General features: G+C 37.2%; 3 protein-coding genes across 5 annotated transcripts in view; 2 read left to right on the top strand and 1 right to left on the bottom strand.

Moving 5' to 3' along the window:
• The window catches only part of LOC148916964 (small ribosomal subunit protein uS14m-like), a 55930-nt gene extending 48756 nt beyond the window's left edge, over positions 1-7174 (top strand). Inside the window, exon 2 of the mRNA XM_089053420.1 lies at positions 6916-7174. The gene's annotated coding sequence lies outside the window, so the exon portion shown is untranslated. The remainder of the gene's footprint in view (positions 1-6915) is intronic.
• An 8348-nt stretch (positions 7175-15522) lies between these two features.
• LOC103331234 (rust resistance kinase Lr10-like) lies at positions 15523-17919 on the bottom strand. Of its 2 annotated transcripts, none has more exons than XM_089052735.1 (3): positions 17111-17919; positions 16951-16977; positions 15523-16854 (listed from the first exon to the last, which is right to left on the bottom strand). In XM_089052735.1, exons 1-3 carry the CDS (start codon positions 17793-17795, stop codon positions 15749-15751), a joined length of 1818 nt encoding a protein of 605 aa, XP_088908861.1. In that variant the 5' UTR covers positions 17796-17919; the 3' UTR covers positions 15523-15748. The 2 variants fall into 2 exon arrangements, with proteins under 2 accessions (XP_088908861.1, XP_088908862.1); XM_089052736.1 differs by having other exon boundaries at positions 16951-17033; positions 17111-17223.
• A 205-nt stretch (positions 17920-18124) lies between these two features.
• LOC103331251 (LEAF RUST 10 DISEASE-RESISTANCE LOCUS RECEPTOR-LIKE PROTEIN KINASE-like 2.4) lies at positions 18125-23878 on the top strand. 2 transcript variants are annotated; one of them, XM_016794216.2, is made up of 6 exons: positions 18125-18928; positions 21283-21315; positions 21978-22010; positions 22192-22227; positions 22338-22367; positions 22515-23878. In XM_016794216.2, the coding sequence occupies exons 1-6, from the start codon at positions 18205-18207 to the stop codon at positions 23639-23641; spliced, it is 1983 nt and encodes a 660-aa protein (XP_016649702.2). In that variant the 5' UTR covers positions 18125-18204; the 3' UTR covers positions 23642-23878. The 2 variants fall into 2 exon arrangements, with proteins under 2 accessions (XP_016649702.2, XP_088908860.1); XM_089052734.1 differs by lacking the exons at positions 21978-22010; positions 22192-22227; positions 22338-22367 and having other exon boundaries at positions 18132-18928; positions 21283-21306; positions 22473-23765.
• The last annotated feature ends 829 nt before the right edge of the window (positions 23879-24707 follow it).

The following is a 24707-nucleotide window of genomic DNA, read 5'->3' as shown; positions in this document are numbered from 1 at the left end:
TAGGGCCGAGAGGAAGTCCCTTCAGTCAGTTTATGACCGTGATTTATTAGGCACAAACAATTTATCCGAAGCTTCATATCCTTTGAATTTCATGTTTTTGTTGTTGCTATTTTTTCGATTTATTTATCTGCCCTTTTTGGTTTCCTGAAATGCCTTTCATATGAAATCGAGACGCAAATGCTATGGAAGAGAATTCGATGCTGAGGACATGATGAAAGTGTTTAATTGGGAAATGAAAATCTTCGTAGCTACTAAAATGCTAATTTTTAGAGTAGATGAAGCTGTGTTGTTAGAGCTAGAGAATTTCAATGTGGAACAGGAGCTTGGGTTTCTTGGCTAGTATGACAGTGATGCTTCTATCTTGAAATTTAGTTATCTTTGCGAAAATGTGTCTTTAAGTTGATTTTTTTCCATGAATTAGCTGGCCAATTTTATATGGTTTTGCTTAAATAAAGGTTAAATGCCTTTGCCTGTGAAGTCTAATTCTTGTAAGAGGAAATTGCTAATTACGGTGTCAGTTATCCTGGATTCTAAGGATTTGGAGACTTACCCTGTTTGAAAAACGTCTAAAGGTTGTTGACCCAGGTTCAGAAATTAGTCATCTTGGATTGCAATAATCACCATTTGTAGAAACATTTTGTATTATCTGAGAAGGAATGAATTGGAACGGAGAATGAACTGATGGTCAATTAACTTTTCAACAACTAAGGAAGAAATTGGATGTGATAGATACAATTTTGCAGATGGAACTTTTGAAACAATGAAAGGCCCTTCTAGTTCCAAGGGCACTATAATTGGCTGTTCTTATGACATTCTCCAAGAGTAGAATGGTAAGGAAGAGCAGGGTTTTTAGTACAAGGTCACTGACTCATAGTTTCAATGCAAGGTTCAGTGTTGACAGGGAAGAATAGAAAACTGGTTGCAAAAAGAAATACAAGGTTGTAGGCCTTGACGACAGCAGGGACGGTATGTTGAAATATAAGTGGTGAGCTGATAAGAATGTAATTAGGCCTCTAAGCTAAATGGTGTATTCACTTAGTCTCTAAATTAGACAAGTGTTAGGCATTAGACATGTTAAGTGGTTATAGCCACGTGTAAAAATCATAGAGAGCAATGTTGGATGTAAGGCTGTGATTCTCAGTGATGTAAGAGAATCCATTATTCTTTCTAATGACCTTTTAGCTCACACAGAGCTGGCTTTATTTTGATGAACAGTGCAATAGAAAAATACACACGAATTGATTCATTCTTAGCTCTCTCTTATCTCTGCATTCTTTCTTCTCTCTCAACCTATTCAAAACTCTAACATGGCCTCAGAGCCAGGTTGGGTCTCTTGATCTGGGCGTAATCTGTGGGTCACCGAGCTCAATCGAAGCTCAGCTAAACATCCGAGAAGAGGAATTGTTTGATTCGGACCAAAATATGGCTGGATCTGGAAGCTCAGAAGTTCGAACTCCGATTTTCTCCGGTGAGAACTACGAGTTCTGGAGGATTAAGATGGTGACGATCTTCAAATCTTTTGGGCTATGGAATCTGGTAGAAAAGGGGATTCCAACCCCTGATTCGAAGAAGAAGACGAAGAAGCTTAAAGAATCATTGGAGGAAGAAGAAGCTGATGCAGAGATGATTGTTGTGCTCATGAAGGACGCAAAGGCTCTGGGCATCATTCAGAATCGCAGTTTCTAACCAGATCTTTCCTCGGATTGCAAATGCCGACTCACTAAAATGGCATGGAATCGCTCTACAGTGAGTACCATGGTGGTGATCAGGTCAGATCTGTAAAACTTCATAACCTTAGAAGAGAATTTGAGTATATGAGAATGCGTGAAGGTGAACAATTAACTGCATATCTTAATCGCTTGAATGAGTTGATAAATCAAATGAAAACATTTGGAGAAGTGTTATCAAACGAGAGGCTGGTTCAAAAGGTATTAATCAGTCTTAGTAGAGTCTATGATCCAATCTGTTTGGTGATTGAAAATACAAAGAGTTTGGAGACTATTCAATTGCAGGAGGTTATTGCAATATTGAAGAGTCAAGAGCAGCGGTTTGATATGCATAATGTGGATATAGCTGAGAAGGCATTTGGTTCTGTCTCAGTTGAAACAAAAAGGCAGAATAAGAATGGTTCTCAAACTGGTTATGCTAAGTCTCAGAAAAATTGGAAGTCGAATAACAAACCATGGGAGTCTAGGCAGAAGCCACAGCAAGCTGGTGCTGCACAGACCTCAAATGGATCACAATATATGCATCAAGATGGAGTGAAGCCTCAATGCAAAGTTTGCTCGAAATTCCATTTTGGGGAATGTAGATATAAGGGCCAATCTAAGTGTTATAAGTGTGATAGATTTGGACATTGGGCTAGAGATTGTACTGCAAACAAAGGAGTGCAGAAAGCAAACAATGCAAGTCAAGTAGAAGTAAGAGGAAATCTGTTTTTTGCTAATTGTGCAATTTCAGAGAAGAGTGCAAATGGAGAATGGTATGTAGACAGTGGCTGCAGTAATCATATGACTGGGAACAAGGAGCTGTTAATTGACATAAATCCAAGTGTCACAGGCAAGGTACAAATGTCAACAGGGGAGCTTGTAAGCATAGCTGCCATGGGCACTTTAGTGCTTGACACAAACTCTGGTACAAAGTTTATCAAGGAGGTCATGTATCTGCCTGGTTTGAGAGAGAACTTGTTAAGTGTGGGTCAAATGGATGAACATGGTTACCATTTGGTGTTTGGAAGCAATATGTGCAGTATTTTTGATGATGCTTCACTGGAAAACCTTATTATGAAGGTGGAAATGAGAAAGAATAGATGTTATCCATTGTCTTTGTCTTCAAATACCTATGTTGCATTAAGAGCTGGTGTCTCACTTTACCTGGATTTGGTACAAGAGAATGGGGCATTTACATTTAAAAGGGCTAAACCAGGTCAAGGAAAAGGAAATGGTGCATGGTCTACCACATCTGGAAGCTGTAGATGGAGTCTGTGAAGGCTGTCAGTTTGGGAAACAACATAGAGAATGGTTTCCTAAGAACCAAGCATGGAGGGCAAGTACACCCCTTGAGCTAATACACATGGACTTGTGTGGACCAATGCAAACTGAGTCCCTGGCAGGTAATAAATATTTTATGCTGCTCATAGACGATTTTACAAGGATGACTTGGGTCTACTTCTTGAGATACAAGTCGGATGCACTAAATTGTTTTCGAAAATTCAAGTCTATGGTAGAGTTCCAGAGTAGTTACAAAGTGAAATGTGTTCGAAGTGATATAGGGGGTGAGTTCACATCTAGTGAATTCAATAAACTGTGTGAAGATGGAGGAATTCAAAGACAATTCACCATGGCTTACACACCCCAGCAGAATGGAGTGGTAGAAAGGAAGAATAGGACAGTGGTGGAGATGACTAAGGCTATGCTTCATGAGAAGGGGCTGCCTTATTACTTATGGGCAGAAGCTGTACACACTGCAGTGTACATTCTGAACAGGTGTCCTACCGAGGCTCTTAGAGACAAGACTCCTTTTGAAGCGTATAGCACAAGAAAACCAGGTGTTGCTCATTTGAAGGTATTTGGCAGTGTGTGTTTTGTGCATAAACCAGAAGAAAGTAGACAGAAGTTGGATGCCAAAAGCACAATGGGAGTCTTTGTTGGATATGCAACATGTGAGAAGGGTTATAGAGTGTTTGACCCTGCCACTAGAAAACTTATATTGTCAAGAGATATTGTTTTTGATGAAGGAGCAACCTGGAATTAGAAGGAAGCAACTGAAAATTCTGTGACAATGGTGAATGAAGAAGTGCAGCCTAGGAATACTCAAGTGGAAGTGTTTGAGACACCTGCAGGAAATAGAAATTCTGGTTTCAGACCTTTAGACTTAGTTTCTTATGGAGGATCAAGCAAGGCAAGAAGCAGATTGGAAGACACTCAGAACTTTGATCACACTCCTTTGAAATGGAGGAAGTTGGATGACATTTTGGCACAATGCAATCTGTGCACAATGGAGCCTGAGAAGTTTGAAGAAGCTGTGAAGGATGAGTCATGGATGAAGGCAATGAAAGATGAGTTGAACATGATAGAAAAGAATGATACATGGGAGCTTGTTGACAGACCTATGGATAAACCAGTGATTGGGGTTAAATGGGTGTTTAAAACTAAGCTAAATCTGGACGGTTCAGTACAGAAGAATAAGGCAAGATTGGTGGCTAAAGGATACTCACAAAAACCAGGGGTGGACTACAATGAAACATTCGCACCAGTGGCTAGATTAGACACAATCCGAACTCTAATTGCACTTGCAGCTCAGAAAGGTTGGCAGCTGTATCAATTAGATGTCAAGTCAGCCTTTCTAAATGGTGTCTTAGAGGAAGAAGTGTATGTAGATCAGCCGGAGGGATTTGTGATGAAGGGGAGTGAAAGCAAGGTTTACAAGCTGCACAAAGCTCTCTATGGCTTGAAACAGGCGCCAAGAGCTTGGTATAGTGAAATTGATGGCTATTTTGCTGAGTGTGGTTTCACAAAGAGCCAAAGTGAAGCTACTCTTTATGTCAAAGCAAGAGGTGAAGCAAGCATATTGATAGTATCCATTTATGTAGATGATATTGTCTACACTGGAAATGATCAAGAGATGTTAGAAGACTTCAAGAAGGACATGAAGGAGAAATATGAAATGACTGATCTAGGGCTCTTGCATCACTTCTTGGGAATGGGAGTCATTCAAACACCAACAAGCATATTCATTCATCAGAATAAATATGCAACAACTCTGTTAAACAGATTTGGTTTGAGTGAGTGTAAACCGGTGTCTATTCCACTAGTTACCTCGGAGAAACTAAGTAAGGATGATGGGAGTGGTTTGGCAAGTGAAGAGCAATATAGAAGGATTGTTGGGAGTCTGCTGTATCTCACAGCTACTAGACCCGACATTATGTTTGCAGCTAGTTTGCTTGCAAGGTTTATGCATTGTCCCACTAGCAAACACCTTGGAACAGCAAAACGTGTCCTTAGATATGTAAAAGGAACCTTGGATTATGGTCTGGAGTATGTGAAAGGAAAAGGGGCAGTTCTAATTGGCTATTGTGACAGCGATTGGAGTGGCTCAGTGGATGATAGCAAGAGCACATCTGGATACGCTTTTTCTTTTGGGAGTGGAGTGTTTGCTTGGGCCTCAGTCAAGCAAAATTGTGTTGCACTCTCTACTGCAGAAGCTGAATACATCAGTGCCTCTGAAGCAACAACACAAGCTATTTGGTTGAGATTTGTCCTAGAAGACTTTGGAGAACTTCAAACAGAAGCTACACCTCTCCACTGTGACAACATTTCAGCTATTGCCATTACAAGGAATCCTGTTTTCCATCAGAAAACCAAGCATATTGATCGGAGGTATCATTTTATTAAAGATGCTTTGCAAGAAGGAACTGTGGATCTGATTTATTGTCCCACAAATGAGCAATTGGCAGATATCTTTACAAAGGCTTTGGCTAAGGATCGTTTCTGCTATCTCAGAGAGAAACTTGGTGTGAAATCAGCTCACAACTTAAAGGGGAGTGTTGAAATATAAGTGGTGAGCTGATAAGAATGTAATTAGGCCTCTAAGCTAAATGGTGTATTCACTTAGTCTCTAAATTAGACAAGTGTTAGGCATTAGACATGTTAAGTGGTTATAGCCACGTGTAAAAATCATAGAGAGCAGTTTTGGATGTAAGGCTGTGATTCTCAGTGATGTAAGAGAATCCAGCTATTCTTTCTAACAGACTTTTAGCTCACACAGAGCTGGCTTTATTTTGACAGAACAGTGCAATAGAAAAATACACACGAATTGATTCATTCTCAGCTCTCTCTTATCTCTGCATTCTTTCTTCTCTCTCAACCTATTCAAAACTCTAACATAACCCAGTCTTTTCTAGATAAATTTGTTTGAATTATTAGGGGTCTGACTGACCCACAAAACAAACTAAGGTTTGTAATTGGTGTTAAATTCAAGAGATATGCCTTGTGCTCGGAGTCAGAGGAAACAAAGTTTGGACGAGTTAGTTTGTCAATTCAATGGCACGAGGGTGGATATTTGCAAAATGAAGTCCTGGTTTACTAGCAAGAAATGAGTTTTCTTGAATCCTTGTAGGGTTTGAGACCACTCAGAGTGCATTTGGCAATAAAGGAGTTCTTGTACCCACCCCTTATTTTGTTTCTTTTTTACTCTGCCGCTAACAATTGCTTACAAAGAATTCTCTGGAATCAGATATAATGGCTTATAATGCTAGATGTGCCTGAGACTTACTTCTATCGTAGATGATCCTGAGACTTACTTCTTGTAGAATATCGTAGATGAGTATTCTGGTTGTATTTGATTTCTTTTATATGCTGACTTTGTATATGAATATAAACAGGGTAAATTATACACACGGTAAAACATAAAATAGGCAGTTCCAAGATTATAGGGATTGATTGAGATAATGAAGCAATCACACTTGAATGGCTACAGACTGCCGTGACTTGCGGGGAGTGTCTTGCATATTCATTGGCTGATGGGTAGGATGGTCTTCACTTCTATCGTAGATGATTTTTTTCAGAGTACAAATAATTTGATCGTTTGGTTGCTCTTCCGCAGGTAAAGTTTAAGTTAGATAAATTTCATTTCTGTAAATTAGGTAGGCAGCAAAGAGATTGAGTCCTAAGTAGTGACTTCACCTTCTCGGTGAAGGTTGCATCAGTCGCCCATGTTTACCATGTGGAAAGAGAGGCATGCATGGATACATCTGAGTCTAACTTTGTACTAAGATGGGCACGCTGTTGTTCAAGAAACAGTGGTAGTTATCAAGTATAAGATTAGCAATATTGATAAAGTTAGAAGTGCAAGCTTATAATGGGTTTTTCGACGAGCTTAGTTAGTTTCTTTCTTTCTTTTTCCTTTTGCTTGCAGGTGGCCGATGATACTGCAAAAGTTAGTATAAGTTGTTCTATTACAATGCTATACCTTGGTTAATTACAAACCGGTCATTCTCTCTTACTTTGCCATTGGTTCTCCATTTTTGCGTGCACTATTTTGAGTTACCTAGTGGACTGAATCGGGAAAGTTTGGCATAGGGGAGAGAATGAATGGGCATGGGATTAACTATTCCCTATAATAATTCTTGGTTTTTCGGGGATTGGTTCTTAAGCCTATACTTTTTTTAGTTTCATCTTGATTGTTTGAGCTTTAGCTCCCCATTCTTCCAAACAAACAACATAATGTTTAGCTCGCATTATACCGTCTAAACTCTTATATGAAAACTTATGAGGATGATCTTTATTGATTCAATTAGTTGTATGTTGTAATAACTTGCATAGTTGTTACACATATACGTTACAATCCATTGTTCAGAGACAAATGTAGCCAGTTATAATTGAATAGGTTTACTAAAATGAATTTTCTTGAAATGAACAATAATATTATTCAATTTTTAATGCCATAATTTTTTACTGTTTTTTAATTAAAATAAAAAATTTGTGATGTCATGTTCATTGCCTTATAAAAACGAATAATTTGCAAAGGACCCATTAGTGTAGTGGCAATTGCTCTTTCATGCAAAGTTTTAGGTTTGAGTCCTAGTATTTATGTGTCGTGTGCGAGTTTAGTATATTATCTCTCCTCTCAATAGAAAAGGTCATTTAAAAAAGAATAATTAGGATAATTAAGGATCCCACTTCATCACACAGTAATTCTGATTAATACACTTCACTATTTTATTTTTAATCATAAAACAACAAATACTTAATTAAATAGTGCTTCTTGTTGTTGTACAAAAACATTGTCTAGGACAACAAAGTTTTTAATTAGTAAAGTTAAATTATAAGCGGTTATTGGTTGGAAATGTATTGTAACTTAAGTAAGTTGAAGAAACTCTCGTCTTTGAAATTGTGGGGGCCTTTTTTTGTTTCCGCAACTACAGATGGACCTGGGCTGTAGTAAAGAACAAATGGGTGGAGTCACTGGCGGACCCAAATTTTTTTTAGCGAAGGTGTAATATTGACTAAGTATGAAAAATGGTTTTTGGGAATAATCATTTTCTCAAGATAATTTTTAGCGGCTTGTATTCCTTACACATCAAATAAGAAAACTTGATTTTATGGGATTTTAGTATGAAGTATATATTGACTTAATGAGCTATCATTTTTAGCATAAATTGTATTTTGCACTAAAACCGAATTTTCATATTTTGATTTGGTGGGAATTTGATTTTCTAGTGTTTTTATTTGAATCCAAATGGGGGGTACTTCCTTATTTACATTGTAAACTTAAGTAAATTGAGTAATATAAAAATAAATAAAAGTAAAAGGACAAAGACATTTACTTAAATGGAAATAAGGTAATTTGTATACCAGTTGAGCAAATTGGCAATTTAAAGCACCTAAAATGGTTTTTCCAGCGAAAGGAGGTGCAGCTGCACTTCCTTGTGCCTTACTAGGTCCGCCAGTGGGTGGAGTTGCTCATGTGTCTGAGTTTAAAAATCAAGTCCCAAGAGTGCTTCAAAAGGTTTGTGGAGCTTTAGGAAACACCTTGGTTTCCTTCACCAATAAAACCAACAGTTGCGTACAAATAAATATTTAGGCTTGGTTACTCCCAAGGTGATGGGTTAATTTAATAAGATGATGAGCCAACTTTTTAAGGTGATGGGCTATCTTTTCTCTCTTTCATGTTTACCCATATATTTCGGCTCAAGAAATGGGCTCGAATTTTGGAGCTCCCAAGCAGCCCAAAACTTCCATTTCTTGGCTCATCAATGGACCTCGTGAATGCTCGTAACCATCTATATCACAACCCACTAAGCAAGCCCTGGGCATTAGGGTGGCTTGGGCTTACTTAAGCTTGTAGCGTGGCTAGGTGCAAAATGAAGGTTTTCCGCTTGGCATTGCATGTCGATTGGCGTGCTCGTACTCGAATTTTATCGTTTTGTAAAGGGCTATGGTTGAGTCAAAATGACGCTTGATGGGATAATTAGTATGAGTTCATAGAGCCGGTACATTTTACAGGTTTGTTACAACTCTTAGCGTGGTTGATTATATATTTGTTTGGTGTGGCACGTAGACTGTGACTCGTGCGGGCTTGTATGATTTAACTTTGCTAAACTCAGGTTTCTTCTCAGTAAAGTATCGCACTAGGCCATGATTATATTTGGGCCCAGCCTTGGATTTTTTGGGCCTCAACAAAAATCAAGAGGAATTAAATTGTTTATTATTTATGAGATACTAAGCGTTTTCATATTCCAAATAACTCAGATTATTGCAAACCCTTATAAATAAAGAAACTCTTAAAATTGAACTCCATCAAATAATTCTTTGCCTTTCCCAAAAAAAATATAAACTAAGTCGTACCAAAAAGCACTATGACCGCACTAAATATGTATCCAATGTTGGTCATTTTTCTTTTGGCGAGCCCATCAAGAATGATTTTCACAACTTTCGCAATTCCAACTTTCAAGACATCTAATTCGAAAATCTTGGATGAGTGTAAAAAACATATCTCCATTAATTGCGTTCGGAAGTTGGTGGAAGTAGTTTCGAAGGTGGGACTGTAACAGATGGTTGTTGCCATAAGCTTGTGTTTGTAGGCAAAAGAGTACACAAGTTTAGAATGGATGTGTTGGAGTTGCACTCTCCCCTGCATCTTCTGTCACAATTCCAAACTCAAAGGCTTCAAAATCGAAAACAGTGGATGAATGTAAAAAACAGATCTCCACTTCGTGCGCTCAAATTATAATGGAAGGGAATTATTCTCTCTTTTAAATGGAGAGATTGGATCAATAAGGGAGATTTAATGAAAATCAAATTCCTAATTTCTGAGAATATCCCTATCTTTAGTCTAAACAATTGACTAATTAAGTGGAGTACAATTGTTGACCTAAGGAATATTCCCATTAGCCATGTAGTGCCTCATAATTGGTTACCGAAATATTTGTTCCCACAACTATTTTAATAAAAACCATGATAAATAGTGTCATTAAAATAACCCAACTAAAGACTTGATCTCTACTCCACTCCATGCCAGCACCTTAGAATTCTTCAAGAACTCCACAGCAACCCAAACTCCAAGTCGGGATACCAGCCCTCGGAAAATTCTCTCGGTACTTCATGGTGTCTGAACTCATTTTTTTCTCCCCGGAAAAGTCACGTTTAAACCTACTATTTATATGCTCCATGACTTCCTATTCTAGTTGGAAATTAATACATAAGAAATCGTACTCTAATAGTAGATAACGTGACATAGTCAAAAGAGGCAATTGCTTGGCTTGGAGTCCTAAATTTTTACCATCTTAATTAAGTAAAATTTTGTGGGATTTCATGTCTCGTGCATCCTTTCTTCCTCTTTTTTTTTTCTTTTTTTTTACAAAAATATTGTTGAGTACAATAAACGTTTTTACCATGCATGTAAAACATAGGACATATATTAACAATGTTGTACGTAGAATTATTAGGTTTATTTATAAGCTCTTATGGGTTGAGAATGTATTGTAACTTAACCAAATTGATAAAACTCTTAAATAGGTTATGTAAGAACAACACCACATATCATCAAGCTAATGGCTCTTAGAGTTGGAAAAGAAGAATGTTAATCTGACTGGCAAGCTCTCGACCGAGCATATCCACCATGTAACTAGGATGTCTGAAATAAAGGAGAGCATGTCTGTGTTGAAGAGTTTCCTTGCTAAAAAAGATAGTGAACTCAACTCTTCTGTTGCTGCCCTGTATGTCACAAAGAGGTCTACTTCCGTCTTGAACACAAGAATGCTGACATATCCCAAAGTTGTGACAAACTTCTGGCCAAGTTTGACACCTATCACAAGGCTGTTTAATGATCCAAGTATGAGGGGGAATGATTGATTCAATTCCGTAGGCGAGGGAAAATGGGGTTTCTCCAGTTGCTCTTCTTTTGGTGGTGTGATAGGCCCATAGGACTCCAGGCAACTCATCGACCCATTTTCCTTGGGCGCCTTATAGTCTCTTCTTAAGACAATCCAGCATGATCTTGATAGATACATGTGTTTGGTCGTTGCCTTGCGGATATCTAGGAGTTGACAGATGCTGCTTGTTGTCATACTTTGCAAAGAATGTGGTGTTCTTCCTACCAATGAATTGCGATTTGTTGTCAGTGACCAGTGACTGTGGGCAGTCGAATCGGCACATAATGTTCTTCCAAACAAATCACTCCACGCCAGCTTCTTTAGTAGATGATAGAGCTTCGGCTTCAATCCATTTAGTAAAGTAGTCTGTGGCGACGACCATCATGTATTTCTTGGCAGGTGTCGGTGGCATGGGACCTGTTAATTAAAGCCCATTGCATGAATGGTCATAGGCTGTTCTGTGGATGTGCAGTCCAGACAAAAGGTGGACTGCTATTCCACCCAATATATGGACTGTATTGATATTTCACCTGGCCCTACATCTGGGGCTCCATCTAGGCTATATTGCTAAATTTTGACATTTGGCCCTCCCCATTGGAGATGGCCTTATTTGAGATGAAGATGTTCCTCCCTGGACGGAATCCTTTTTTGAGTTCATAGCCTTATTTAATTGTTTAAAAATAGTTTAACTCTATTTTTTTTTTTTTTTTTTTGGGTGTTTAATTTTTCTTGAGCTAATTTTTGTTTATAACTTAATAGGTAATCTTTCAATATTTTCCAAGCATGGTATAACTTGAAAGGCCTATTCAAACCCTTGTTGTCATTCAAAAAAATGGTATGCAAATCTTACGGCCTCGCCTTTAAGGCTGAGGGGATATGCACCAACATAGGTCATCTTATTTTGTGTTGGATGTGTGCGCGCGGTCGAGCCAATATTTCCGTTGAAATTGTTAAGAATTAATCATGGCCTTTGATCGTATAGCCATTGGGAACAAGTTTGCATTGTGGCCATCTGATTCCAACGACAATATTAATATTGACATCCACATGCCCCTAGGCTAGAATTATTACATGTTCAACAAGTGGCTTATTTGATTGGGCAACACCAATTTTCAATCCAGCTCCCTCAATTTAGGCTAGAATTATTACATGTTCAACAAGTTCGAGCACATATGTAGTTAATATTGCTTACATTGGTGCGTAAAATTTTGTGAGGTCTCATGTCTCAAAAATATTGTTGAGTACAACAAACGTGGGACCAAACCAATGGTGGATAATGAACATGTTAGATGCAGATGGAAAATGGACAAATGCATGTGGCATTAACATTACAAGTCCGTTGACTGACTTTCTGACATCAATGGTCGAATTGAACTTTCCCACTGAAGACTTGAAAAGTAAACTCCAAGTTTTTCTTCCCAATGAAAGTCTTGCATCAATGAGTACCCCACCACGTTGATTTTTTTATTTCTTTCTTTTCCAAAATCATTAATATTTAGAGCTCATTTGGTAATGTTTTTTGAGAATGTTTTCTGAAAATATTTTATAAGAACGAAAATGAGAAAACGAATTTGCATTTTCAAGATTCAAATACGTCTGGTAGATTAATTGGAAAACATATTCAGAAAATAAAAATAGTAAAAATATGTCTGGTAGGACCAATGTGAGAGTAAAAATATTCCCCATTTATGATCCAAATAATTGAAGTTACTAATTCCACATTTTGACTTGAAAAGTGGTGGAGCACTTAACTACAAAACATTTTGATTACGGCGAAGTCCCCATTTAAGATCCAAATAATGGAAGCCACTAATTCCACATTTAGACTTGAAAAGTAGTGGAGCACTTAACTTCAAACCGTGTTGATCACGGCAGAGTCCCCATTTAAGATCCAAACAATTGAAGCCACTAATTCCACATTTTGACTTGAAAAGTAGTGGAGTACTTAAGTTTAAAACATTTTGATCATGGCAAAGTCCCAATTTAAGATCCAACTAATGGAAGTCACTAATTCCACATTTAGACTTGAAAAGTAGTGGAGCACTTAACTTCAAACCGTGTTGATCACGGCAGAGTACCCATTTAAGATCCAAACAATTGAAGCCACTAATTCCACATTTTGACTTGAAAAGTAGTGGAGCACTTAACTTCAAACTGTGTTGATCACGGCAGAGTCCCCATTTAAGATACAAACAATTGAAGCCACTAATTCCACATTTAGACTTGAAAAGTAGTGGAGCACTTAACTTCAAATCGTGTTGATCACGGCAGAGTCTCCATTTAAGATCCAAACAATTGAAGCCACTAATTCCAGATTTTGACTTGAAAAGTAGTGGAGCACTTAACTTCAAACCGTGTTGATCACGGCAGAGTCCCCATTTAAGATACAAACAATTGAAGCCACTAATTCCACATTTTGACTTGAAAAGTAGTGGAGAACTAAAGTTCAAAACATTTTGATTACGACGCAGTCCCCATTTAAGATCCAAATAATTGAAGCCACTAATTCAGCATTTTGACTTGAAAAGTAGTGGAGAATTAAAGTTCAAAACGTTTTGATTACGGCAAAGTCCCCATTTAAGATCCAAATAATTGAAGCCATTAATTGCATTTTGACTTGAAAAGTAGTTGAGCAGTTAACTTCAAAACGTTTTGATTACAACGAAGTCCCCATTCAAGATCCAAATAATTGAATGGGCAACACCAATTTTCAGTCCAGACAAAAGGTGGAATGCTATTCCACCTAATATATGGATTGGATTGATATTTCACTTGGCCCTATATGTGCGTTGGGGGCTCCATCCAGGCTATATTGCTAAAATTTGATATTTGGCCCTCCCGATTGGAGATGGCCTTATTTATGATGAAGATGTTCCTTCCTAGATGGAATCTGTTGTAGAGAACGATGTGATTGTACCCCTTGATTTCAATCAATGATGTTCTTCTTAATACTAAAAAAAATAAAAATAAAAAATTGAAATTATTATCAAACGTTCCTAAATTTTTACTATTTTAATTAAGTAAAATTGTGTAGGGTCACATGTCTTGGGTTATAAAAACTAATTGAGCAATTCCCATACTGTGTTGATCAATTTACAATATATTATTAGTTTCAAAAAATTTCTGGATCGCACACCCGAATAGGCGATTTCACCCAGCACTTTCATCTGAGGATCATTAAGTCATGCGTCAATCCGGATACCTTCATTATTTTTATTGAAATCATAAGACTACTGAACTAAATCGTGCATCCTTTTATTTTACAAAAATATTATTGAGTGCAATAAACGTTTTCACCATGCATGGAAAACATAGGACATATATTATCAATGTCGTACGTACAATTAGTATTTATTTATAAGTTCTAATTGAAATTTCAGTGCATGTTCCGAAACAATCATTCTAATCGGTGGGGCCAGGTTTTTAGTATTAGGGAAAAGTCCCCATTCAAGATCCAAATAATTGAAACCACTAATTCCACATTTTGACTTGAAAAGTAGTGGAGCACTTAACTTCAAAATGTGTTGATCACGGCAGCGTCCCCATTTAAGATCCAAACACTTGAAGCCACTAATTCCACATTTTGACTTGAAAAGTAGTGGAGCATTTAAGGCCATCTCCCGCCATAGGGCTAAATGTAGTCCATGGCTAAAAATTTAGCCCCCCAAAATATTAATTTTTTAAAGAATAGTGCAGGGCTAAATTTTTCCATATCCAGTCATGCAGGGCTATATTTTAGGGTCATTCATATTTTATTATTTTGAGAAAGGGAAGTGGGAGTGCTTTAATGTTTGGTGATTGAAAAGCACATAGTGGGACCCACTATGAATTTGGCCTAGGCCAAAGTTTGGCTACATTTGGCCCAGTTGGAGGCTAAATGGCCAAATGTGCCCACCAAATTTGGCAAAATTTTATTTAGCCCATGGCTGAGATGAATTTTGCATTATTTTAGGGCTATATTTGGGATATAGCCCATGGCTGAAGATGGCCTAACTTCAAAACGTTTTGATTACGGCAAAGTCCCCATTCAAGATCCAAATAATTGAAGCCACTAATTCCACATTTTGAAATTTCAATGCATGCGTCCCCAGTCCCCAATTCCCATCCAATTTAGACGTAAAGGAAAACTCCAAAATTTTTGGAAAGCAACTGATATGATATATTTTTTTATTGGCTCTGGACTGATTTTGAAGGAGTCTTGAGTAACCCGAACTCTTTAACAGTGCGACTTTACCTTTTCCAAATCATTCAAGATTTATGATCTCCAACCTCAAAGTATATTTTTTCTTTAAATAAGAAAGTTTTGCCGAATACTTAGTTTGGTCTCCATTAACGTTGTTGGAGCCTAGTTGTTTCGAAATTTTTTGGTATCTTAAAATCAATTGGAAGAGAAAAACTTGGGTAGGGAATTCCTTACCTTACGGCCACATTAGTGACATGTACTTTCTAAAATATACATTTCATTTAACTTGGTATAACCTGCCAGTCAATCTGCTACATGGCTAGGCTCTCTCTAATGAAGTTTTTCTCCAATGGGAATGCTCTAATTACCTTTTCGAGTATCTTAAAGAGTATAAGAGTTATGGAGACCACCTTTCTATTGGTCGATTGAAAAAGGAAAAAAGTATCAATATGCAACGGACACCAACTTGTATAATAACTTTTTATTACCAACTGATTTACAAAGGATAGGATTCCCAAATTTTCAACCAAAATAATAATAATAATAATAATGAAATATCTTATGTCCCTTGAATAAAGTATCTAATATCCAACTCCCCCAATTTAGACTAGAATTATTACATGTTCAACAAGTTCGAGCACATATGTAGTTAATATTACTTACATTGGTGCGTATACATATACTTATACATTTTACTCTAATTCAGGAATTGCTTCTAACTCTACGCGTCTTGCTGGGATGCTTGCATGTGTTGTTGTAGGACCTGCAGAGACAAAAGGATTAGGAGGCATGGCCAAGTTATCTCCTCCTCCTAACATTTGAACCACTATTTGCATAGACGGACGATCCACCGGGTGCCACTGGATGCACCAGAGCCCTACAATTGCAAGTGTCTTCGGGATTTTACCATCTCCGTCATCTCCAATATGAATTCGTAGGTCATCTCCTCCTTCTAGAAGATTATAGATCCATTCTGGGTAGTAAATTTCATTTGTGTTCATTGTGCTTGAACCAATATTCTTCCTTCCTCCTACCATCTCTAGCAACAACATTCCAAAACTATAGACATCTGACTTGTAAGACACAATGCCGAAATTCCTAGAGAACACTTCAGGTGCAATGTATCCCAGGGTGCCTCTAGCTGTAGTCATTGACACCATACTTTGATCCTTGGAACATAATTTGGCCAAACCAAAATCAGAAATTTTTGGAGTGAAGTTGTGGTCTAGCAAAACATTATGGGGTTTGATATCAAAATGGAGGATTCTTTGATCACATCCCTGGTGAAGATATTCAATTCCTTTGGCTATGCCTACAGCAATATCATGCAACTTTTCCCAACCGAGGAAACTGTGCTTACTATCCGCTGATGAAATGAAATCCTGCAGCGAACCATTCGGGAAGAACTCATAAACAAGAGCTCGTCTAAATCCATCAGCACAAAAGCCAACCAAGCGAACTACGTTCACGTGGTGGATATGGCCCATCATTCCCACTTCGTTTACGAACTCTTCCCCATTTCCCTTAGAATTGTTAAGTACTTTCACAGCAACAAAGAATTCAGAAGAAAGCTTTCCTTTAAAAACTGTTCCATAGGCTCCTTGGCCCAACTTGTCCTTGAACTGATTTGTGATCCTCTTAATATCTGCGTATGAATATCTGCTTGGCTTGAGAGCTTTGTAATCCTCTAAAAACCTTTCGATTTTCAGTTGATTCTCTTTTTCCTTTTGATCAGCGCTATAGACACGATACACTGCAATGACCAGCACTAAAAGAAGGGATGAACCCAGCGTTGCACCTGCAAGTAAATACAATTCTTGAGCAAACACATATCTTCCAACGTCTTCTCGACATGAAACAAAGCAAAAGAAAAGACCAGTCTTAGATAACTCACCCGTTGCCACAAATTCCATTGTTTTGCCTATAAAACATAAACATAATTGGAAAAATCAGACTGTCATGTTTCTGAAAATGACCCTGAACCAGCAAGCAGATATGATTTACTTTGGAAACTCTACAAAATTGAGCAGGATATATGTGAAACAAATCCTTACTTGCTTTCCTCAAGTGAATACATTCAACTTCACTTTTGTTGCCATTATTGTTCAATCTACACCTCTTGCCCTCTGCTTCACATTCGGTACAATTTGGTTCAGACCATTTGAAGCGAAGCATAGAGAGGTCACCTCCAACCCAATTCCCAAATGGAACTGATAAAACATCATACATCCTTGTACAAGACTGTAGGGCAGGGAAGTGCTCAAATAATTCAAAAAAAGAAGAAACGCCATAAACTCTGTAGCCAGGCCTGCTGCTGAGGCAGGGTACTTGATACGCATATATATCTCTTTCAGCAAGTGTAGGACAAAGGAAAAAGGTAACGTTACGTATGTTGGAATCTAATAAGTGGAAGGGGGACACTGGAATGTTAGGGGTTTCTAAGGGCATTAACAGCAGGCAGCCATCTGGGTTATATACTTCGATTAGCCCACGCTTGTAATCTATGCTTTTGACAAAGAATTTTACTAGTGCTACTTGCTCCTCAAGAACCTTCTCCTGTCTACCACTGCATTCAAGGCCAGGATCACCACAACGATGTTCAAGGTGGAACGGGAAATGGATAGCCAGGCCATGATCATCACTGCACTTAGATTCTGCGCACGTATCTTGTCCTGCTCCAACCGCTTTGACGAAAACCATATACAGTATGCAAAGGCAAGAGATGAGGAATCGCTGCATTTCTGAGCTAAAGTGGCACTGGATTTTTTCCTGAGCAGATGTATTTGGATAGATATGTCGAGTACAGCAATAAATTGACCTTGCTCAATCGACCATTCACAAGAAATCGGAAACAATCTTGGCGCTTTTACAGTAAATAAATTTTCAAGAAGTCAATAAAATTTTCAATGAACATATGTCGACCATTTGACTGACTCTCTAACGTCATGGCTTACCTAGGCTGCATGACTTTTCTTTTGATATTTTTCAAATGTTATCCTATAGGAACTGTAAATATTCGGCGAAACTCTTATAAGAAACTGTTTAAATATTAAGCTAATTTGAATGCCAAACAACCCCTCTCTCTGCTCTCTGCTCTCTGCTCTCTCTCTCTCTCTCTCTCTCTCTCTCTCTCTCTCTCTCTCTCTCCATGGGAAACAGGTTCTTGGCCTTGTCTAGGTGGGTTTTGATAGTAGCACTTCTTGTTGGGTTATCCGGAGAAACCTGTAACGCGGAAGACGACGGTACCAACTGTACCTCTTCCTGCGGCAATATCCACAACATAAGCTATCCTTTCCGACTAGAACATGATCCAAAGCACTGCGGCGATGTAAAGTATACTCTGTCCTGTGAGAACAACATTACACTTGTAGACATACCTCCTTCAGGAAAATACTATGTCCAGGCAATCAACTACCACAACCAAACAATCCGACTCGTAGATCCTGGCCTCCAGAAAAACAATTGCTCCTCCATGCCTCAAAATTTTCCACCTTTTTTAAGAGATCCATATAGTGCATATAATATGTCAGGTTATCTGCTTTCGACACCTGTATTTTACATCAAGTGTTCGAATCCAGTGAATTCTTCTCTGTATGTGGACACTGCTCCATGCTTGAATATAAATGCTTCTTCTTTGATCCGACAAAAGACGTACAGTTATGTGAAGGTTGGGGATATGGAAGTGGGGGATTTGTATGAGGGTTGCAGTGCAGAGTGGGTGGCTTTGGCGCTCTCCAACTACTCTGACTACAATACCTCTTATGAATCCATATACAGTGCCCTCATGTATGGCTTTGACCTTGTAGTTCCTGATGAAATATGCCCAGGCCAATGGAGGAAATATGATACATGTTATCCACACACCATCCCAGGTACGTGAATTCTAGGCCATGGCTTTTGACTATGTCTAATTTGTTGCACTTTTAGTTTATGATAGTGCATAGAACGAAGTTAGGGGAATTCAGACTTCTCTTAACGTTCTCTAGTCAGACTTGTAATATCAGGAAAATACTTGTGTTGTCAAAACATGAATCTAAACTAAACATTCAAGAAAGAATAAATATGATAAATGATTCTTATTCACACATTTGGTAATGTATCAAGTAAGTGTCAGACAGTCTGGCAAGAGAACGATTTACTTTAAACTAAAGTACCAAAATTGAATTTCTTATTTAGATTTAATTCGGCTTTTCAACTTTACTACTTAAGATAGAAACAAACTGAAATTCCTGAATTTATGCATCTTTTACTCCTAAACTTAAATTTTAAAATTTTCAATTGACAAAAGATACGTGATGCACCTCACCCAACAAGAAAAATTTGTCAACAACCATCAACATATAATAAATTAACACCTCATACTCCACGATCAACATATATAAATTAACACATCAGACTACGCGGGTAAACAAAGGTGACTTTGGTTTGGGAGTTTCCTCGAACACCTACAATGCAAGCCACATTAATTAGAAATCAAAATTCAGAAGAAAAAAAAAATTCTCTCGTCCTCTCTCTTTCCAGGCGCCCCCATCCTGAGTTACCCCAGCAAACAACAACCATGGCCGCCCGAATCCCACTGGCGTTGTCATTTCTGTTCAACAATTTCTTAGACCACCTCCAGCAGGTCTGCCTTGCCACTCTCTCTCTTCCCCATAACCCCCACCCCATAACAACTTACATCATTTGATACCTGATCCAAACCCCCATCACCAAACTACCCACACCTTTGAATCAACACCCATCTCCCAAATATCCAATCCACATACCCACCAATCTCTTCGTCTCTCTCTTTGAGATATAAGTTTGTTTTTCAATTTTTTGATTGATTTTGATTAGTTACCACAGTGGGGGTTTGGATGGGACATTAATCTTGGGTGGGTTTGGGGTGATGGGGTGAGGCATTGGATGAGGGTGGTTTCGATGGTGGTTGGAAGGATGTTGCAGTTTAACTGGGGGTGGGGGCTGTGTTGAAACTAGTGTCGAGTGTGTAGAGGAAGTTGGGTGGTTGAAGAATGGTTGGGTATGATTTGGTTTTGTGGGTTGATTTTTGATATGATTCTTTTGATTACTTGGTTTGGTTTTCTGATTTTATATCTTGGAATTTGATTTTCTCATTTTGATTTGATCTGTTGGGCGAAGAACCAGAAGAAGGCTGGGTGTTGGGATGGTGGTGGCTAGGGTTTAGGTGTTTAATTTCTTAGGTTTTTCTACTATATTATGTTTTAAATATTTAATCTTATTATTTAATTTTTAATTAATATTTTGACCAGAAATAGTTGGCCTCTCCAGAATCTAGAAAAAGTGAGATAAATATGTGTGAAAAATAGAGTGAGATAAAATGAGTTTGTAAAGTGAGATTTAAATACACTTTCAAAGGCATACAACTCAGTTACCATAGGAATAGTACTTTTTTTTATTTAAGTTATTATTATTTTTTAAATTTATACAAATGACGTGAGAAGGAGGGGGTATCAGGACCTAAAATTTAAGGATAAATATTTTTAATTACTTGAGTTACAAACCTTTTGTGATATCTCATAATTAAATGTAGGGTTATGAAATTTTGATTATAGATAAACTTACAACACATGACAAAGTTCTCATTTGATAATACTAGATAATCAATCTGTCAGGTACAGAGGAAGTTCTTGGCAAACTTTTTTTCCTTGGGTTAAGATATTGTAACAAATTTCAAGAAAAATAATAAAAGCAAATTGACAATGTTTAAAAAAAAAATTAGCAGAAACAACCTTAAATTAAGAATTCTAACATCATTAGTCACTATGCTAGTCTAACCCTCAAGTTACACTTTGCTTTTCGGTATAGCAGTCGGCTTGGGGCTTATGTTTTGCTTAATGAAGCCAGGTTCATTCTACGTGGATCACCGTATGTCATTGGGACAACAAATAAAGAGTTTCTTTAAAGAAAATCATAGCCTTCTAAATACAAAGAGGGTTGAAAAATGGGCCACATGACATCAATATGGCATCCATATAATATAAGTAAAATATAGGGTAACCAAGTATAAGGTCAAAAATAGCAACTAGTTTTAGACAGAGTGGGGCAAATGGTGTACCGATTGATAACTTCAAGGTCGTTTTTGCCAATTTTTAAAAGACATAGGCAAATTGTACACATATCAAACCACAAGAATGGAAAATGTAATTGATCCTTAAGTTTAAGGACTTGGTGTGCTAATGTGTTATCTTCTTCTTTGTTCGTGTAGGTTTCTTTCGATTTCTATGGGCGAATATTTACGGTAAAGGCCCTCTCTCTATCTGGCTATATGTTATTTTCTATTTTTTTTAGTGCGAAATGAACCTAGGACAAAAGGAGCTTGTTACAAATTGAAGATACTTTTAATAACATTGAATGCGATGTTCTCAAAAACAAAACAAAAATAATTGAATGAGATACATCATAAATGTTAAGGGGCTACCTCTCATGCACAAACTATTATATCTTGTTAATACTGTTGCACCTTCTTTTGTTTCAATTAGGTATGTGGTCAGCTTCCTTTAGACTTTTGGACTTATGAAATCCCATGTTCCAATTCACTTTTAGGCTTGATTCCACTGGGAAATGTAATACCAAATATTATATCAAAACCCTCAATTAAAAAGTTTAAAATAAGATGTAATTCTCTTTCTAAATTATATGGCAATATAAACAGTTTATCTTGTCAGACTGTGAATTTCATATATAAATTTGACTCTTTCATAAGTGTCCAGATTCACAATTTGACAACAAAAATATTTGTCTCGAAAGAGAACATTGCTCAAAATAAGACATACCAAAACAATTTCTCCATGAGCAATGATGCAGTTTGTGGCTGGAATAAAGGTATTTCAAATTGTAATGACCGATGTGCTAATGTTGTTTCTTTTTTGTTTTTCCCTTTATTTTTTTTGGTCACTGCAGAGTATTTATTTTCTAGGTACAGCGTGTACGTTGGTAAGGACTTTCTCCCCAAAAGCTTCTTTTATTTCTTTTTCTTTTCCTCCTTTTTTTCTTGTCAGTTACATCACGACAATTGTGAGTGGATACTAATGAACTTGTAATAAATAAAAAATAGGTCAATTCAAACTTAGTCAAGTCTTTGTTTTACTTACATTTGTTGTTGTATTTCTTGCAGATCATCCTGGATGGTATTTTCCGTTCAGAATCAACAGTAAGATCTTGTATTTCTTGCATATAATCAATTCTTTGATTTTGTTCACTTTTCGAAAACCTATAGTCAAGTCTTTGATTTTGTCCCCACTTTTGCTATATTTCTTGCAGGACGTATATGGTTGATACTCATTCGCTTCGGTGAGGGCTTGTATATATTACCCTTGAATGACATCAAAGAATACATATTTCTGAAACAAAACAAGAAAAATGTTGAAAGCATTACTTGATCTAACCAATAAATTTGTTTTCTCATGATTCTTTTTGGTGATATATATCTCTTGTCAGGCTTATTTTTTCCAGCAAGACTAATTTTTGGGGTTCCATGTCTGATTGCGTTCGTGATCTATATATGGCGAAGAAGACATTTGTCGAGTTATAGCATCATAGAAGATTTTCTACAAAGTGATATCAACTTTTTGCCAATAAGGTACTCTTACTCAGAAATTAAAAAGATGACAAGTAAATTTAAGAAGAAGTTAGGTGAAGGCGGTTATGGCTCTGTATTCAAAGGGAAGTTGCGCAGTGGCCGCTTTGTAGCAATTAAACTATTGGGCAAGGCCAAAGGTAACGGGCAAGACTTCACAAGTGAGGTAGCTACCATTGGAAGGATTCACCATGTTAATGTGGTGCAACTTGTTGGTTATTGCGTTGAGGGATTAAATCGTGCTCTAGTATATGACTTCATGCCAAATGGCTCTCTTGATAAATATATTTATTCCAAAGAGGAAAGCATGCCCTTAAGTTGCGTGAAAATGTACGAGATTTCTCTCGGAGTGGCTCGAGGGATTGAATATCTGCATCAAGGTTGTGACATGCAAATTCTACATTTTGATATTAAGCCTCATAACATTCTTCTTGATGAGAACTTTAACCCTAAGATTTCTGACTTTGGGCTTGCGAAATTATATCCCATAGATAATAGCATTGTCTCTTTGACGGCAGCAAGGGGAACAATGGGCTATATTGCTCCTGAGTTGTTCTACAAAAATATTGGAGGTGTCTCGTACAAAGCTGATGTCTATAGTTTTGGAATGTTGCTTATGGAAATGGCAAGTAGAAGGAAGAATTGGAGTACAATGGTAGAGCATTCAAACCAAATCTACTTCCCATTATGGGCGTACGATCAATATAACAAGGGAAATGATGACTTGGAGATGAGAGATGTTAACGAGGAGGAAAAGAAAGTAATAAAAAAGATGGTTATAACTGCATTGTGGTGTATTCAAATGAAGCCAATTGATCGCCCTTCGATGAATAAAGTTATAGAAATGCTTGGAGGAGACGGTGAAAGCCTAAAAATGCCTCTCAGACCTTTTCTATACCCACAAGAAATGCACGTAGGTGCTGTCCAAGAAAATTTGATCCCAATCAGTTCCAACGGGGAGTTAACATGGACTTTGTCCGCTAGGTGATCATCAAATTGTTAGAGAGTGCAGTCATTTATTGTTAAATTATTACTTGTAATTTGGATTTGGGCATTAGTTTTTTTGTTGTTGAGAGATTTGGGTTTTAGTTAGTACATGCGTCTTTTGATTTTGTGTTTGTGCATTTTACTTTTCATTTTGATGTTTTTGCTTATATTGTTAAAGTTTGTCTAATAAAATTTCTCTTTGATAAATAAAAAAAAAGGTTATTACTATTGTAACTAACCAGCTGTTTGTCTAGTGTTACTTCTTCCCAAAGTTGGAAGATGTTCTAAGTTTGAATCCCCTTTTCCTTGATAAGAAAAAAAACAAAAACAAAAAAAAAACTATCATTTCTACTATAGGGGCTTGTTTGGTATGTCAGACTGTACTAACTAAATTTTGTCGGATAGTATTAATTTGTTCCGTAGAGTACTAACTGTTTATCCATAATATTATAAGGTTTTTGGTGCTGTTCCGGATAAACAATTTGACTAAATTATGCTGTGTTTGGTGTTGTTACAGATAACATCGGATCAGACTATTTTTTTTAAAGAAAATTCTTTGACAATTTAAGTGGAAATTGAAATTGAAATGACATGAAATTTTTTTTGGTAAGATTCATATGATAAGACAGTTGCTACAGACAATTGCTTCTCAAGTTTAAATCCACTCATTCACAACAATGCAGACAAATAACGAAAGACTCAAACATACCCCAAAAAAAAAAACCCCCAGAAAAAAAAAAACCAGAGACTACAATAAAAGAATGCAGACAAATAAATAATTCAACCATGTAATTACTTTGCTTTGCTAAAGATTCCCGCAATGTTGAATTACTATATCACATAAATTTAATAAAAGAGGAAATATATAAAGAAAGAGAAGATAGAAGATAGAAGAAGAGAGAAGAAGCATATTGGAGAGAGTATGAGAGAGAGATGGATACCTGGAGAAGAATGAAGAGAATAACTTGTGGAGAAGATAGAAAAGAAGAACCCTAAGGAGAAGAAGATGAAAATGAGATATCAATATCATTTGTGTTGTATCTTCAAATAATTCAAGTTTGTCGTCA

This window comes from Prunus mume, linkage group LG5, assembly GCF_029339155.1.
Source record: "Prunus mume cultivar Tortuosa linkage group LG5, ASM2933915v1, whole genome shotgun sequence".
Taxonomy (NCBI): domain Eukaryota; kingdom Viridiplantae; phylum Streptophyta; class Magnoliopsida; order Rosales; family Rosaceae; genus Prunus; species Prunus mume.
The sequence above is the reverse complement of the archived record's forward strand: the minus strand, read 5'-3'. Positions and strand labels throughout refer to the sequence as shown.